This window comes from Chelonoidis abingdonii, chromosome 17 (genome assembly GCF_003597395.2).
Source record: "Chelonoidis abingdonii isolate Lonesome George chromosome 17, CheloAbing_2.0, whole genome shotgun sequence".
In the NCBI taxonomy this organism is placed as follows: domain Eukaryota; kingdom Metazoa; phylum Chordata; order Testudines; family Testudinidae; genus Chelonoidis; species Chelonoidis abingdonii.
Window position 1 is genome coordinate 9,434,728 of NC_133785.1, and position 18,850 is coordinate 9,453,577.

An 18,850-nucleotide genomic window follows, 5' to 3' on the forward strand; every position below is an offset into this window, starting at 1 on the left:
GACCCTACCTCCAGTCAGCCCCTGCCCTGCCTCCAACCAGCCCCATGTCCACTGCTGCCCTGCAGTTCCAGGACAGTAACCCTGCACACATGCTTCAATGAGGGGGGCAGGGAGCAGCTGGGACCCACACATGTGCACAACCCCAGGGAGTGGCGGGGACCCACACATGTGAAAAAGCAGTCATTAATAACCAATCAACAGCATATATGATGCAATGTACATAATATATAATTTTATTATTTATATAGTTATGGAAAGTAAATAATACATGAAAGAAATGAGAGGCTTTTTTTTCCACTTTTTTTTTAAGTCATCCCTGCCAGGGCCCCACCAAAAATATTCGAATTGGGCCCTGCACTTCCTAAAGCCGGCCCTGTGGGTTTGGTTACCAGTTCTGGAAGGAATGGAGTCTAATGGGTCAGAGCAGCAGGAATGAGGGTCAGGACTTCTGAGTTCTGTTCCCAGCTCTGGCTGGAGAGTAGTGTCTAATGGTTAGAGCAGATGGGGCTCGGAGTCAGGACTCCCAGGTTCCATTCCCAGTTCTGGAATGGGAGGGGAGGTTAGCGTGTGTATGTGTTCGGCAAGGGGGCGTGTTGGGAGTCAGGACTCCCAACTCTGAGGGAAGTGAAATGTAGCGGGTTAGGGCAGAGGAAGCTGAGAATCAGGACTCCTGGGTTCCCTTTCCTGTTTTCAAAACTGAACAAAGGAAATATCCTTTCTGACATGACAGTGTTAGACTGTGGAACTCACTGATACCGGATGACATCGAGGCCACAACTTAGCGAGATTCAAAGGAGGGACTGCACATCTCTATGGGTAATAGGAATATCAGAAATAAAATAAAGTTTTAGAAGGCATATAAACCTCATGGTTCGGGCCTTAAGCCAATCTGTGACTAGTGGAGCTGTGAGAAATTTTTCAACTGAAACTGTTTTGGGATGAAAAATGCAGATTTGGTGACACTACAATGGTTCATGATTTCATGTTGGTTTTGCTGAATTGTTAGTTTCAGGGGGAAAAATCCCAAAAAAATCTAAATGTTTTGCTTTTTCGATTTGAAACAACTTCGTTTAGAAATTTCCTTTAATTGTTTTTTATACAAAATACTAAAGTGTAAAAGCAATTTGCAATCAAAGCAAAATGTTTAGTTTGAAACAAATTTTTTACTGTTCTTGATTTGCTGAAAATTTTGAACAATTTCATTTTCAGCCAAAATGTGTGTTTTCCCTTGATTTTTCCAAATTGCGAGTGAGCTGAAAAATCCATGTTTTGCCCAACTTTAATGACTATTCAAGATCAGGGTGAGATTTAATGGTGCGGAGATTATTTCATATCTGCCCACTGCAGATTTCTCACACCTTCCTATAAGGCATCTATCGCTGACCACTGTCAGAGAGACTACATGGACCTTGGCTGTGGTCAGTCCAGCAGTTCCTATATTCTGCCACCATTTCTGTACATATTCTTTTAGAATTCCCTTAAGAATTGCCACTACGTGACTGTCCTGCAGTACTGGGTCAGTCCTCAACTACGTCGATTAACACTCGCTGAGGATCTGGCCTGAAAATATTTGCTGAGCTGTTGGGTACCATATGTTGGATCGCAGCAGAGTGCAACACCAGGTTTTGAACTACATGGAGGAGCTACATAGAGTAATTGAGTCGTGTCCCCCACCTTACACACCAGCAGGTCCCGTGGTATAAATTCCTGCTGTGATTTGGAGGTAAACATGCTTTTTGAAGAGGTTGATTCCCTGCATTAAGTGCAAAATTCAACTCCTATGGAGTTGTCACTGATGCCTGCATATTACTTTTGCCATGATTAAAACAGTAAAAGAGATAGGGTGGAGTCTTCAAAAATGCCTAAGCCCCCATTTTCAAAGGTACTTAGGTACCAAGAGATTCAGATAAGTGCCCAGTGGGATTTTCAGAAGTGCTCAGGTAGATGAGGCATGGGAGTGGCTAAGTCACTGGTGAAAATGGAACATAGGCTCCTAAGGCACTTTTGAAAATTTTACCCGTAGATCCTACAACAGTTACTCATTTTTTCTTTCCTTAACTGGCTTCCTTGGCTGGGTCTGGCATGGTGGGTTTCAGAAGGATCTTCATTTGTTGTTCTTCATCTCTCAGATGCCTGGATCTCAATGAAAAAGAATATCAGTAAATATTAATATTTATACAAGCATCAAGAGACGTACTTGGAGCTAACAGGGCCAGATCCCACCTGGTGTAAATCAGCCATAGCTACACTGGAGTCAATTGGATCAGACTATCTATCTATCAATCTGTCTATCTATCCAAATGATTGGAGGATAGCTAATGTGACGCCAATTTTTAAAAAGGGCTCCAGAGGTGACCCTGGCAACAACAGGCTGATAAGCCTCACTTCAGTACTGGGCAAATTGGTTAAAACTATCGTAAAGAACAAAATTGTCAGACACATAGATGAAAATAATTTGTTGGGAAATAGTCAACATGGTTTTTGTAAAGGGAAATCATGCCTCACCAATCTACTAGAATTCTTTGAGGGGTCAACAAGCATGCGGACAAAGGAGATCCTGTGGATATAGTGTGTTTAGATTTTCAGAAAGCCTTTCACAAGATCCCTCACCACAGGCTCTTAAGCAGTCATGGGATAAGAGTTTAGCTTCTCTCATGGATTGGTTAAAAGATCGGGGGAAAAAAGGTTACGAACAAAATGGTCAGTTTTCAGAATGGAGAGAGGTAAATAGTGGTGTCCCCCAGGGGTCTGTTCTAGGGCTAATCCTATTTAACATATTCATAAGCAATCTGGAAAAAGGGGTAAACAGTGAGGGGGGCAAAATTTGCAGATGATACAAAGCTACTCGAGATAGTTATGTCCCAGGCAGACTGTGAAGAGCTACAAAAGGATCTCACAAAACTGGATGACTGGGCAACAAAATGGCAGATGAAATTTAATGTTGACAAGTGCAAAGTAATGCACATTGGAAAACATAATCCTAACTATACATACACAGTGATGGGGTCTAAATCAGTTCTTACCACTCAAGAAAGTGATCTTGGAGTCATTGTGGATAGTTCTCTGAAATCATCCACTCAATGTGCAGTGGCAGTCAAAAAAGTGAACAGAATGTTGGGAATCATCAAGAAAGGGATAGATAATAAGACAGAAAATATCATATTGCCTGTATATAAATCCATGGTATGCCCACACAATGAATACTGTGCCCAGATGTAGTCACCCCATCTCAAAAAGATATATTGGAATTTGAAAAAGTTCAGAAAAGGGCAACAAAAATGATTAGGGGTATAGAACGGCTTCTGTATGAGGAGAGATTAATAAGACTGGTACTTTTCAGCTTGAAAAAGAGGTGACTAAGGGGGGATATGATAGAGGTCTATAAAATCATGAGTGGTATACAGAAAATAAATAAGGAATTGTTGTTTACTCTCTCATAATACAAGAACAAGGGGCAACCAAATGAAATTAATAGGTAGCAGGTTTAAAACAAACACAAGAAAGTATTTTTTTTCACACAACGCACTGTCGACCTGTGGAACTCCTTGCCAGAGGATGTTGTGAAGGCCAATACTATAACAGCGTTCAAAAGGGAGCTAGATAGATTCATGGAAGATCTGCCCATCCTGGCTAATAGCCATTGATGGACCTGAATGGTGTCCCTAGCCTCTGTTTGCCAGAAGCTGGGATTGGATGACAGGGCATGGATCACTCGATAACCTGTCTGGTCATTCCCTTTGGAGGACCTGCCATTGACCACTGTCAGAGGACAGGATACTGGGCTTCATGGATGTTTGATCTGACTCAGTATGGCCGTTCTTATCTATCTATCATGACAGGGTCAGGCCAGATGGCTACAAGAGAGTGGTTGAAGGTAGTTACATTAGCTCCAGGTTAAGCAGGTCCCTTTTCCCTGGTAAGATAACAGGGACTATTCCAGAATACTCAGGAACTTTCTAGAATTAATTAAGGCAGGCAGATTAATTAGGACACCTGTAGCCAATTGGGAAGTTACTAGAATTAATTAAGGCTAATCAGGACACCTTGTATAAAAAGGCTCTCACTCCAGTTAGTGAGGTGTGTGTAAGGAGCTGGCAGTCAGAGGACGTGCTGCTGGAGGACTGAAGAGTACAAGCATTAATAGACTTCAGGAAGAAGGTCCTGTGATGAGGACAAAGAAGGTGTTGGGAGGAGGCCGTGGGGAAGTAATCCAGGGAATTGTAGCTGTTGTGCAGCTATTCCAGAAGGCACTCTAGACAGCTGCAGTCCACAGGGCCCTGGGCTGGAACGAGGGGTAGAGGGTGGGGCCGGGTTCCCCCCAAAACCTCCCATCTTCTGATCCAACACAGGAAGATCTCTGAGGTTAGCAAAATCTGCCAATAAGCACAGGACCCACCAAAGTAGAGGAGGAACTTTATCACACTATCTAATCGTGCATATCATTTCTTGTTTGTGCGTGCGCTCTCTCTCTCTCTCTGTGTCTCTCAGTGGACCCATGTCTATATCACAAAGCCCCCACATAGAGCGTCATGGCTACTGTTACTGCCTCCCAATAGATTCTACTAACCGTGTCTCCACCTCCTCTATGGTCTCAGGCAATGGCACGTTGAGCGTCTCGGGCAGGAAGTTCGCTGCAATGCCGGAGATGATTGGGGCAGCTCCATAAATGATCAGTGGCAGGAAGGGAATGTATTCCTCCAACATCTTTACCAATGGGGCAGTTATGCTGCCCAGGCGAGCCATGGTGTTGGTCAAACCCATGCCGGTCTGCCTGTGAATTTGAAATCATAACAAACAGAGCTATTAGCATAAGCCACAGTGATGAGAAAAATCTGGGCTAAGGAGCTCACAGGCAATAAGCCAAGCAGTACCTCTCAGCCAGGCCCTGTGGACTAGTAGAGTGACTAGGAAGTCAGGACACCTGGGTTCTTTTCCTTGCTCTGCCACTGACCCACTGCATAACCTTGGGCAAGTCACTTCCTCCCTTCGTTCATCTCTTTCTCCTCGCACCCTCAGTCTGTCTTGTCTATTATGATTGTGAAGAGCAGTGACTGCTGTCACTATGTATCTGGGCAGCAGCTGGCACAATGGGGCACTAATCTCAATTTGTGTCTGTGCAGTGCCTCATACAATGGAGGCCCTGATCTCACTCAGGATCTGTGAAGTGCCTAGTACAATGGGAACCTGATTTCAATCAGGGTCTGTGCAGCAGTTGGCACCATGGGGCCCTGGTGTCGTCTTTAGGTGCTAACTTAACAAATGGGAACTTTCCTGGGGGCAGGTTACCACACAAGTGCAGGGTTTCTTGCAGCTGAGACAGAGCTAGCTAGATCTTTGATCCAATGTGGCAATTCCTAGTTCCTAGAAGGGCAATTTTGGGTGGCTAGACTGAGACACTTCAGAGCGTCCTCACTTTTCAGATGGCACATCCTCAGCAATTGCAGAGAATCAAGCCCAGTTGCAGTGTCCTAATGTGGGCATCCCCCAAGGTGCCCAAAATCACTAGTAGAGCTGGTCATTTTTCTCATTCTGAATCAGGATGAACTACTGAAATTTCAAAAAATTTTGTGAATTCAACAGTATAAAAAAATCTTGGTTTGGGTCCATCACGTCGTTTTATTTTGATTTTGACCATTATGAATTTGTACAAAAAAGGGTGGTTGTTTTTTAATACACATTCCAAAACACAAAGTTGTTTCCAACCAGAAAAATTAAAATTTTCATTTTGGAAATGCAATTTCCAACCTTCCCCTGCCCCCTCCCTCCATTTTTTCTAACCAACCCTTTCCCATGAAAGCTCTGGCTTTGGTGAAATAGCTTTTTCTGTAAGAAAAGTACATTTTGATGAAAAATTCCTGCCCAGATCTAATCACTAGTCACTTGGCTCTGGACTTTTGCTATTCCATGGTGCTGCATGTGTAGTTTGAGCTGCACCCTCTGAGTTTTTTCTACCTACCTAATCACTGTGGGGTACAGCTCACTCGTGTAGAGATAAACGCAGTTAAAGGAGGCAGCAAGACAGCCTTTTCCAAAGACAGCCAGAACGGTGCGCAGGATCTTCAGATCTTGGGAGAAGCACACAATGGAGGAGGGTTAGGCACGTGGAAAAAGGCTGAAATGCTCAAGAAGGGTCAGGGGCCAATGGGGCCAGATCCCCAGGTGGTGTAAATCAGCATAGCTGCACTGGAATCAATGGGGCCAGATCCCTGGCTGGTACAAATTGGCTGTAACTCCATTGGAGTCAATGGAGCCAAATCCCCAGCTGCTTCATTAAAGCCAAAAGGTGCAAGAAATCAATGGAGCTGGGCTAATTAACACCAGCTGAGGATCTGTGCCTCAGTTTGCCATCCAGAAATAAGAGTGATAGTTCTTTCTGTGCTGTGTCTATTTAAATTGTGAGCTCTTTGAGACAGGGCCTGGCTCTCCCTTTAGGTCTGTGCAGTGCTCGGCACAATGGGGCCCTGATGTCATCTGGGGTCTGTGCAGCGCCTCGCCCAATAATCAAATACTAATAACCATCTACCCAGCTTTGTTTGTGAAACTGTGTCTGTCACCCTTCCCAGATAGCGGCTTATCCGCTTCGTAACCATCTTGCAACAGGCCAGCCTGCATCAGGCTGAATATGTCTCTCAGGTTGCTTCATGGGGAAGTGCCATGGCAACTGGTGTCGTAAACACGTGTCAGCTGCTTCAATTCTTGGCAGCAGCGCGTGGTTCTGTACCCTGCAGTGCCTCAGCCACAGAACACAGATGTGACATATCAGTGGGCTTGAGCCCCATTAGCCCTTATGGACCAGCTCTCCTGGATCTTCTCCCTCCCCTGCAGCTGACCATATTAGCCAGGCTTTGGACCTTTGGAATGACTAAAGCTTGAACACTTCCGTATCGAACCCTGAAAATCCAGGACACCAAGTAACCACCTTGTGGGACAAAGATGTTGGCCAAGATAGAGAGTCCAGCCAGGATGAGGGCCAAGGCCTGTGTGAACCGGCGCCCGATGAAGCTGATTGTGAGGACCGAGATGAACTTCGCTGGGAAATCAACAGCTCCAAAGACCAGCTGGATCAAGAAGATATTGACACCGAAATTCTGCAGGTCCATGGCCAACCCATAATAGGCAAAGCTGGTGGAGAACCTGGGATGAAGCAGACAGGTATTGATCCATAGAGAGTCCTTATCATTGAGTTTATTTGTTACAAGCATGTTCCCTTTCAGCAATGGGCCCTGGAAATGTGTTTAGTGGTTGGAGCCAGGACCCCTGGGTTCTCTTCACTGCTTTGGGTGGCAGTGTAGTCTAGTGGGTAGCAGGGGCGGCTCTGTTTTTTGCTGCCCTAAGCATGGCAGTCAGGTGGCCTTTGGCGGCACGCCTGCAGGCGGTCCACTGGTCACGCGGATTCGGGGGTGGCTCTGTGGGTGATCTGCCAGTTCTGCGCCTTTGGCGTGCCCGCTGCTGAATTGCCGCCAAAGCCGCGGGACCAGTGGACCTCCCTCAGGCAAGCCGCCGAAGGCTGCCTGACTGCCGCCCTCACAGCGACCGGCACACCGCCTCCTCCAGCTTGCTGCCCCAGGCACGCGCTTGCTGCACTGGTGCTTGGAGCCACTCCGGTGGGTAGACTGCACTGTGTTCTGTTCATGACGGTGGGAAGGGATTAAGGTCTAGTGAGTTAGACTGGGGAGCAGCTGGGAGCCAGGACTCCTGGGTTCTATTTCCAGCCTTGGAAGAAGAGTGGGGCCTAATAGGGGGGGCTTTGCTCTGTTGTTAACTCTCAGAGAGGAATGGGGTCCAATAGTTGGAACAAGACACACTAGGCATCAAGGATTCCTGGGTTCTTTTCCCCGCTCTGCAAATGGAATGTGTCCTAGTAATAGGAATAGGTGACTATAGGAGCCAGTAAAAGCAGCAAAGAGTCCTGTGGCACCTTATAGACTAACAGATGTTTTGGAGCATGAGCTTTCGTGGGTGAATACCCACTTCGTCGGATGCATGAGACTCCTGCGTCCTATTCCTGCTTCTGAGTAGAAGTGCCTCCTGATGGTTTTCTCTACATGCTGTCTCCCAGGTGGGATTTACTGAAGTCTAGCTATAACATACTGAATTGTGATCTAGTGGGATATTCAGTCAAGGTGAAATTGACTGTCATGCCAATTGAAATTCGCTGTCACTGAGATGCCATGGGATGAAGTGGAGCATCAGTGGGGCTTAGTAGAGCTGAGCAAAATTTTTCATCTAAAACCTTTTTCAGCACAAAATGCAGACTCCACAACATCAAAATGCTTAGGGGATTCATGTCCCTTTTGCTGAATTGTTTCAGATAAAAAAAAGCCCCACAAAACCAAACCAAAACAAAATCTAAATGTTTTCAGTTTTGGTTCAAAATGAATGTTTGTCTCAAACATTTCTTTAATTTTATTTTTAAAAAAATCTTAAACTATTTGAAATCAAAACAAAATGTTTTTCAACTTTTTGATTAGTCAAAAATTGAGGAAAAAATGGTTTTCTTTTCAACCCAAAATGATTTTTTTACTGATTTTTTTTTGGAATTGCCTGCAGGTCAGAAAATCCATTATTTGCCCCATTCCTCAGCAAATTGTTGTGCCTGGTTTACTTGCTGCAGGCTGCTTCATATCATAGTCTCAGCTTCCTCTTTTTGCGAGCACAAGAGCCGACTAACCATACAAAGCAGAGGCAGAAGGAGATCCGGCGTACGACAGGGGTCCGCACCAGGTCGATGTAGGTATAGCTGCTCTTTGCAGAGGCTATTTCTTTCTGCATATGGGATCTCAAGACCTGGGGAGAGAAGAGAGTTCTGGGTAATGGCATGGGGCCTCCATGGTGGGAAAGGCCTGGAAACAGAGCAGAGGAATGGGAGGGAATGAGATTCTGGATCATCCAGTGGTGCCAAAATTCTTGTCTCAGAGCAGGCCTCAGTGCAGACCAAATAATGTGTATGTGTAGGAAGGGATGGATGGATGGATAGATAGAAGGGCGTGCATGGGGATGGATGGATAGTTGGATAGACAGAAGCATTTGTATGGGGATGGATGGATAGAGGTGTGTGTGGGGATGAAAGATCGATGGAAATGAATAGAGATATTATGTGTATGTGTATATGTTTATAAAAGATGAGTGTTTATGTCTAGAGATGGATACATAGATGGCTGGATAGGTGGTTATGTATGTACAGCTATAGGTAGAGAGATTGATAGAAGATACAGTGGGATTCCCGTACCTACAAGGTATCAGAAAGAAGTCAGACCATGGTGAGAATACTATTGCTCAGGGAACACTAAAGCCAGTTGCACCACTGGTGTACCTGTGCTGAGTCCCCATGACATGAGTGCAACCATGCTGATTTATATCTGCTTGTCTCGTGTTCCTATATCGCCACTGGAGTTGGTGGGAGCTCTCAGCCTCTCTGAGATCCAGTCTTACCTCTGAGTTGAGTTTTTCTCCTTCTTCCTTTTTCCTGTTTATCCTGGCCACTCTCTGGAGCTGCTTCACTGCCTCGTCGGGTCTGCCGGCTATCACCAGCCAGCGGGCGGACTCTGCGAACCACCTGGGAAGCAAAAGATATGAAAACACACCTGCACAGAACACGCGCATTGCTCTTGTTGAACTGGGATCAGCCCCACTGGAGCATGGTGCTGTGTTTCTACACTAGGGACAGTGCCCAAAGCCAGTGCAGGGCACAAGCAGTGACAGATGCAGCAGGGAGCATATTGTGGAATAGCCTCAGTGGAACCTGCATTCTCTGCTTTATCTTCCCCCTCTGCTACCTGCAGCCCCCTAGTGACAGGTAGGTGTTACTGCAACCTGAAGCTCCATTCCTGCCAGGAGACTGCCCAGTGGCAGCAGGTGGTACTGCACCTTGCCATGCATCAGAAAGGAAGGATGATGATCGGGTGATAGCCGAGATCTGGTTTCAATTCCCTGCTCCCCTGCAGACTTCCTGTGCAACCGTTGCAGGTCACTTAGTCTGTGTCTGTGTCTGAGTCCCCTCATCTGTTCAATAGGATAATAGCACTGCTCTCCCTCAGAAAGGTGTTGTGGTTACAGCTGGTCGGCACTTTTCTGCTGAAATATTTTTCCATTGAAGAATGCAGGTTTGTCCAAACTGAAACTGTTTGCAGGGAAAGGGCGGTTTCAATGAATCTCTTAATTTTAAAAAAAAAAAAATTGTGACCCTTGTCAATATTAAAAATTTCAACAATTTTGTTTCAAAATTTTTGATCATTTACACTAAAAAAAGGGGGTAAAAATAAACAAGCTCCAGATCAAAAAGAAAAATTTCAAAATTTTCAAAAGGAAACATTTCAGCTGCCCCAACTGGAATATTTTTTCAGATTATCAATTTACAAAAGTTTTCCTGGTTTTGACGTTTGGCCAGATTCGGGATGGGAAAATTTTTCAAAGTCTCAAAGACTCTCATGTTTTTTGCTAGCCAGCTCTAGCTGTGAGAATAAATATATTAAACATTGTGGTGTGCCTTGATACTATGGTGATGGGTGCCAGATAAATACCCATGATAAGTCAGTTCCTTATATTACCTAGCAGTGACATTATGGGTAGAGTAGAGCCCTTTTTGGTTTCACTGAAAATTTTTCACAATATTTTACATTTTTTTCAACAGAACAAAAGTTTTACTTTGTTTCCATTTTGGGGTTTGTTTGTTTTTTATTTCCTCTCTTTTATTTCCTTTTGCTTTCATTTTTCCACTGGAAAATGGAGGAAAGTGGAAAAACATGGATCTAAAACATTGAAATGAAAATTTTTGTTGTGTCAAAAAATTAACAAATTTTGAAAGAAATGGTTATTTTTTCAGCAATCCTGCCCCCCCGCCAACCCTGAAAACTAAAATAAAATGTTTCCTTCCATTGAAAATCTTTGAAGGAAACAGAATTTTTTTTGGGGGGTGGAGGGAGGAAGCCATTTTTCATGGAAAACAAATTTAAGACATCAAATCTTCAACTCTCTCTATTCATATGTTATCCTTTTAGTCTTGCCATTTCCCTGGTTTGCTGAAACAATGCCAGGTCTGAAACTCCACCACTTTCATAGTTCTTTATTCATTGTTTGTATTACCGTAATGCCCTGAAGGCCCAGTCATGGGGCAGAACCCCATTCTCTCACGTGCTGAACAAAAAGACAGTCGCTGCCCCAAACATCATATAATCTAAGGACAAGACAAGCAACAACAGGTGGATACAGACAGGGGAACACAAGGAAACAGTGAGAGTATTGGTCAGCATGATAGACAATGGTCTCTGCACATCAGCAACCTAACCGTGGTCAGGTTTTTCTGTAAGCCACACAGCAAAGGAGAGTTTGAAGAAGGATTTGAAGAAGGACAATGAGGTACCTTTGCTGATGTTTACAGGGGAACTCCTCCCAGGTATGAGGGGCAGCATGATAGAATGCACAAAGGTGCTTATTTGAAAATTTAGCAGGCAGGCAAACAGGGCCGCCCAGAGAGGGGGCAAGTGGAGCAATTTGGGCCACCACGAGAGTTTTCAGGGGCCCCCATGAGAGTTTTCAGCGGGTCTTCGGCAGCAGGTCCTTCAGTGCTGCCGAACACACCCAGATTGAGTGAAGGACCTGCTGCTGAAGATCTGGAGCTGCTTCCGCTCTGGGTCTTCCACGGCAATTCAGCAGCAGGGCTCCTTCCACTCCAGGTTTTCAGCAGCAGTTCGACAGCGGGTCCTTCACTCGTTCTGGGATCTGCTGCCAAAGTGCCCCAAAGACCTGGAGTGGAAGGACACCGCTGCCGAAGACCTCAGGCCCCCTGAATCCTCTGGGTGGCCCTGGCGGGCAACGGAGGCAGGCATCATGGGCCAATCGGAGTTGGGAGTCGTCACTATGCTAGTGAATGACAGATGGGATTGGTATGGTGCTGTAGGGTGTGGACGGCTTTGAAAGTGAAGATGAGAAGTTTATGTACGATGTGATAAAGAATGGGGAGCCAGTGGAGGGCTGCAAAAAGAGAGGAGACATGGACAAAGCGATGAGACAGGGAAATAATCTTTGCATGAGTTTTTTGAATGGATGTAAGTGGAGCAAGATTGCATTTGCCAAGGCCGGAGAAGAGGATGTTGCAGTAGTCGAGATGCAAGATTATAAGAACTAGGATAAGAGATTCGTTTATTCTACTTGCTTAAAGTTTATCTCATTGCTGCATCCAGTGAGAAAAGCAGGCTGGAAGGGGTATGGATCAGAAAGGATAAGGGTGAGGTAACCTACCAGGAGCAGATGAAGAAGATGAAATAGGGCAAAGACACCACAAGCTGCAGCCAGCGCCAACTGGGGATGGCATAAGCCATTCCAGCCAGAATGAACTGTCCGATTGTGTAGCAGTATCCATACATGGTGCCCACAATGGCCCGTGTGCGGGTGGGTGTCCATTCAACAGCTGAGGAGAAACACACACAGAGGGAAAATAATCTCTCTGTCCTTGGACTGATGACCTCCAGTGGTGAGAACAAGCACAAGCAGAGGCACCAGAAACATGTACAAACAGCCTTCCCCTGGCTCTTTGAGGCTGAGATGAAATGGATCCCTGGAACCCGCATTCCCTGATCCATGCCGCCTTCCCCTGCAAGTTGCATCCCACCTAGTGGTCGTAGGTGGTACTTCACCCTGCTGGAGCCACTTCATTCCCCCTCCCCATGGCAGCAGCCAGTACTGTGCCCTGCAGCAACTCCAGCTCCCTGTTGGCAGCAAGCTGTACTGTACCCTGCAGGGCTACACTAGCACCCGTCCCCCAGTGGCAGCAGGCAGTACTGCCCTCTGCAGGGTTGCAGCAGCTCCAACACCCCACAATGGCACACTTATGAACCCTGAAGTACATCAGCCACAATACACAGCTGTTATGTAATTGAATAAGCTGAGTCCGTTCAGTTCCTAGAGGACCTGTATATGTTGTATAGTGCAAGGGACTTTCTAGTAATGAGGAGGGCCTTCTGTAACTCCTGGCTGATGCACATGGCCTGTGCCTGTTCTGTAGAAGATGTATTGTGGAATCTCTGTTCTGTTGTGAATCATCGTCATCTGATGACGGCACTCCACTCTAAATAGCTTCCATTCCATTCTTGGGGACCTGCATGCTATTGGAAGCTGCCCTGTTTTGTGGCATCTCCTGTGCTCTGGCACTGCAGAAGCACACGGAGGTGGGATTGTTCCAGAGAACTCAGTTCACGTTTAGGTACCAGATTTTCAGAAAAGGATTTTGAGGTGCAAAATATTTCCTAAATAACATGCTCAGGTCTTTGTCAGCTGTGGCAATCAGTGTCCCCAAGGGAGCTGCTGAGTGCTTTGGTAAATCCAGGGACCTTGGAGATCCCACCCATGCTGTGTGTGCTTCTGGTCTCTCTGTGCTCCCACCACAGAGTAATTTATCAGCAGCAGGAACAAGGCACTTCCATCCATCCCCAATAACCAGCTTATCTTGTATCTGAGATGGCAGGCGCCAGACACACTTACACAGAGAGACACCGTTCATCACAATGCCTGAGAAGGCCATTCCAGTCAGGAAACGGAAGATGCAGTAGGCAGTGAAGCTGGGTGAGAAGGCAGTGCAGGTGCCCGTGACAGCCATCTGCAAGTAGCACCAGATCAAGAGAGACCTGCGGCCAAATCTGAGCCAAAAAGAACCAAGAGAACAGGTGAGGGAAACCCAGGTATACTGAGGCAAGTGTGTTCAGAGCAGGAGTTAAACCTGGTGCAAGGAACTATTGGTGCCATTGACTGGCATGGCTTCCTGGCTTGGGGAATGGGCTAAGAGGGCAGGAGGCCCCAGTTCTAAAACCAGCTCTGTGGCACATGACAAAGGGTTATTGATAAAATACTTCATGTCAGCCGTGCTGTAGCTGCTAATGATGAGGCCTGCAGGCAGGCCTTGCTCCAGGCACCAGCAAAGGAAGCAGGTGCTTGGGGCGGCCAATGGAAAGGGGCGGCATGTCCAGGTCTTCGACGGCAATTCGGCAACGGGTCCCTCAGTCCCTCTCTTCCTCTTTGAGCTGCCGCTGAAGTGCCACTGAAGAGGAAGAGAGAGAGCGCGAAGGACTTGCCACCGAATTGCTGCCGAAGAATGAAGCGGCGCGATTGAGCTGCCACTGAAGTGCCACCAATCGGCATTATCTTTTTTTTTCTTTCCTGCTTCACTGCTTGGGGCGGCCAAAAAGCTGGAGCCAGCCCTGCCTGCAACACTAGATTAAGGCAATCTAGGGCCCTGACAGTAGGGTTATTCCCTGGCTGATATCTGACTGTTAGAAAAACATGCAATCTTCATTTAAAAATCTCCAGGGGTGGAGAATCCACCACAGTCCTTGGGACGTTGTTCCAATGGTTAATTCCTTTTGCTGTTAGAAATTTGCACCTTATTTCCAGTCAGAATTTGTCTAGCTTCAATTTCCAGCCACTGGCTCTTGTTAGACCTTTGTCTGCTAGATGGAAAAGCCCAGTGATGAGCTGCCAAAATATTAACAACAGGTTCTCTGCTCCTCAGCCTGTGCGACCCCGTGTGCCAGGCCACAACACCCTGAGTTGAGACCCAGGCCCAGCCGCGCCACACAGGATGAGTGCAGGGCAGGCTCGGGGGTGCAAGACTCACCTCCCCTGGAACCTCCCGACCCCTGGTGGCAGGACTCAGCTAGGGCTGCCCAGAGGATTCAGGGGGCCTGGCGTCTTTGGCAGCGGCAGTCTTTCCACTCCAGGTCTTTGGGGCACTTCGGCAGTGGGTCCCGGAGTGAGTGAAGGACCCACCGCCGAACTGCCGCCGAAGACCCAGAGTGGAAGGAGCCCTCGCTGCTGAATTGCCACCAAAGACCCGGAGCGAAAGAAGGTCCGGGACTTCGGCAGCGAGTCCTTCACTTGATCCAGGTGTGTTTGGCGGCACTGAAGGACCTGCCACTGAAGACCCGCTGAAAACTCTCATGGGGGCCCCTGAAAACTCTTGTGGGGCTCCTGCAGGGCCTGGGGCCCCACTTGCCCGCCCCCCCCGGGTGGCCTTGGACTCAGCTCCCTTCCAGGGCTTCCCAACCCCCAGGGGCAAGACCCGATCCCTGTGTATGGATAACATTAACAAAACAAAAAAACCAAGAAATTCCCCAAAAAATAAAATAAACAATTATTAAACAAATTCAAGGGGCTCCACCTACACATTGTAATCAAGTCACCTCTTAACCTTTGCTTTATAGATCGAGCTCCTGGAGTCTCTCACTGTAAAGCACGTTTTCCAAGCCTTTAATCAGTCTCGTGGGTCTTCTCTGACCCCTCTCCAGCCTCCCAACATCCCTCTGGAATTTTGGACACTGGACCTGAACACAGGATTCCAGTAGCAGTCACACCAGTGCCAAATACAGAGGTACCATAATTTCCTCTCCTCCTGCTCGAGAGTCCTGATTCCCCCAGGAATTAGCCTTGCTCGGCTTCATAATGACATTACTCTCACCTGTCTGACAGACCTCCAAAGATGATGCCTCCCACCAGGATCCCAGCCATGTAGATGGACTGAGCCATCTGCTTCAGCTGCCGGGAGTCACACACCAGGTCCCACTGTAAGGGAGAGAGAAAATGAAGCTGGGCTCCAGGAGGAAGACTGGCTTGTGGTTAAGGCCCCAGACTGGAGCTGAGATTTTCAGAGCCATTAATGGCATTTAGACAGCCAGTTCCCCTAGCAATCATTACAATTAATTTCAATTTGTTAATTACAAGTCCAAAGCTACCTACTTTTAATGGGAAATGTGATCTGCAGGGCATCACAGCCTTAATCTCTCTGAATCTCAATGTCCATCATCCGTAAAATGAGGGAGGATCATCCTGGTCTCTAGCTTTGTCCCTGTGCAGCACCCAGCACAGTTGGGCCCCAATCTCAGTTGGGGTCCACAGAGCACCCAGAACAGTCTCAGTTGGGGTCTGTGCAGTTCCCAGTGCAATGGGACCCAGATTGGAGGTGGGGTCCATGCAGTATCTGGCACAAGAGTTCCCCAGTTTGAACTGGGCTCTGTGCAGTGCCAGGCACAACAGGGCTCCACTCTCAGTTTGGATCTGTGTAGCATCTGGCACGGTGAGTCTCTGAACTCAGCTAGGGTCTCTGCAGTGCCTGGCAGAATGGGTCCTTTAGATGTTAATGTAGGATCAAATATAATGATCCCACGTGAGGTGGATGGTTTTGAATGGAGTGAGCATTCAAGAGACTGGGACCGCTACTCCTAACTCTGACACTGACTTGCTGTGACCTTGGACAAGTCATGCTGCCTTGCTGTGCCTCAGTTTCCCCCAGTTGTGAGATGGGATAGTAAGGTTTAGTCACTATTGTAAAGCCCTTTGAGATCTAGGGGAGAGCAGGGCTAGCTCTTAGTATCATTCATGGTTCCTTTAATGCAGATTAGTGGATTATGTCCAGTTTAATTGAGAGGAAACTGACTGCGAAATGGACGGGGGAATTCCCACTGCAACCACTGCAACCACAGCTTCCTCCTACTCATACACTGAAGGAATCAAGACTCTGTGAAGCGTAAAGGCCATGTCCTGCTTTCCTTTACAGCTGTGTAATGGCAGTCACTTGAAGCTGCATGGATTGAAGTCGCCTTGGGGGCCAGAACGTAACTGAGAACAGCACATGGCCCTGGATGAAATTCTGTATTGACTTAGGCTGAAACAGGGCCACCCAGGGGGGGCAAGTGGGGCAATTGTGAGCCCTGGCCTGGTGGCGGTCCTGGTCTTCTGCGGCATTTCAGCGGCAGGTGGCCCTTCAGACGCTCCGGGTCTTCGGCAGCATTTTGGCAGTGGGGGGCCCTTCAGTGCTGCCGAAGACGCAGACCGACTGAAGGGCATCCCCGCAGCCAAAATGCTGCCGACGAGCTGGACCGCCGCTGGATGAGTACAAGTGCTGCAGCTTCCCCGCTTTGCCCCAGGCCCACTGAATCCTCTGGGCAGCCCTGGGCTGAAACCAAGCTGATGTCAATAGACATGCAGGGGCTGTAGGTTGGTGCAAATTTTAAGATCTGATACGAGGAAGAGGAGGATTGATAGATAGATACTCTGACCCTCTCTGCCCATAGGATGGTAAAACTTACATGCAAAAATCTGTGAAAAGACATGATTCCAACAAAAATATTTTCACCTCATCCACCCCAACTTCCACCCCATGGTTTCAGTGTCCCTTTCCCAGCCGGTTACCTGCACTGCAGCAGGTCTTGCTCTCACGTACCTCTGTAATGATGGTGCTGGTGAAAATGCTCTTGTCGTACACCCATCCATCAGCACAAGGTTCAGTCTCCAGCTCGGTCAGGTTTGTGATTGTGACGTTGGAGTCTAGGAGCTGCCACTGCATAGTGACAAAGCGGTGACACTTCTCTGGCTGCAGCTTGCTGTCCATGGGGATGGAGACCCTGAGGAGGTCCTTGGCAGTGAGCTTTCCGGTAAGGTTGGTGTAAGGAGTGTTGCTGATGTTGATATGGACATGGCAGTGGTGCTCAGAGGTGGCAGCAGTGAAGTTCTGCAGGAGGTTATGGCTGGCCATCATGAAAACTGGGATAGCCAGTAAGATAACATAGATTATTTGGAAGCGACCCATCCCCCCAACGTGGTCTAAGAGCTCAGCAAAACTCATGGTGCCGGGTTGGAAGATTCAGCACTAACCATCTGGGTTAAGCAAAAACGATGGGGCTCGAATAACCGACGTTACCTGAAATAGGTCGATTACTTGTAAAAATTAAACGTTGTGTGATCAAAATATCTACATAGAAAGACGTTAATTTGAATCCAGCTTGTATTCCACTTCACAACTTCAAAGACAGCCATAAAGCACAGCAATTAGAAAAAGTCAGCTGTTGGCAAATAGTGTCCAGGGATTCTTGAGGGTGTAGTTTCCAAACAAGAGGCATTGAGTTATATTCTCCCTAAATAACTGAGTATGCTACCACGTCGCTTCTCCTTTGTTGCAAAAATTCCATGCAACCATTCCTAGTTTCCTGTCAGCTGCGGGAAAACTCCACACACCTTTTCTATGAACTGTTGACGCATAAGGGAATGGTCTTACCAAGCTTAATGCCACATTGATCCTTGCATTTTACTCTCTGGAAAAGCAGGTGGGGGTTTATATATCCCTCAGAAGATTATATAAGGCCTTAAGCAGGTCACTTGGTTACAATTTTACTTTGTTTTGCATGGATTAAGTCCAAAAAAGACAGAGTCTGAAAGCAATGTGCTAGATACGGTGCTAAATGTTTCCAGTGCAAAGGTGACAAACATACTGATCCATGCTGCTAAACCAGATTGCCTTTGGGTGAGTATATTATTCACACCACAGGACTAGAAATTAACTATAACTAAAAAGGATCCAGATTTAGCTGAGATACCACAAGCCCGCCTTTGTCCTGAGTAGGGTGACCAGACAGCAAATGTGAAAAATCGGGACGGGGGTGAGAGGGTGTAGAAGGGCTTGTCCGAGGCTCGTCCCTCCGCGGGGCTGTGGGGTATGCCACCGCCTCACTCTAGTTCGCTCTGGGCCCAAGCCCTAGGTCAGGGCGGGCCAATAAACACACAGTCAGGAGCTCAGGCCCCTAGGCTGAGCCAATAGTTCACTGTGAGCCCTGGCCCTAGGTCAGGGTGAGGTAGTAAACAGTCAGGAGCTCAGGTGCTTAAGCAGGGGCTGAGTCAATAGTTCAATATGAGCCCAGGCCCTAGGTCAGGGTGGGGCAGCAAACACACAGTCAGGAGCTCCGGCTTCTGAGCGTCTGGTGCGAGGGGGAGACTGCCACCCGTGAGTGGGATGACGGGGGATGTAGGCCCACCCGCTCCACTGCGTCCCAGTCCGGGGCTCTAGCAGCAGCAGAAGACTCGCTGCTGCGTC

General features: G+C 47.3%; 1 protein-coding gene across 1 annotated transcript; it reads right to left on the reverse strand.

Annotated features, from left to right (window-relative positions):
- Positions 1-618: 618 nt before the first annotated feature.
- Positions 619-18,041, reverse strand: LOC116838765 (solute carrier family 22 member 6-A-like). Its single transcript, XM_032804211.2, has 10 exons — positions 17,207-18,041; positions 15,446-15,549; positions 13,477-13,631; positions 12,238-12,406; positions 9,433-9,556; positions 8,672-8,787; positions 6,920-7,134; positions 5,957-6,065; positions 4,568-4,771; positions 619-2,133 (listed from the first exon to the last, which is right to left on the reverse strand). The coding sequence occupies exons 1-10, from the start codon at positions 17,606-17,608 to the stop codon at positions 2,055-2,057; spliced, it is 1,677 nt and encodes a 558-aa protein (XP_032660102.1). The 5' UTR covers positions 17,609-18,041; the 3' UTR covers positions 619-2,054.
- Positions 18,042-18,850: the final 809 nt, after the last annotated feature.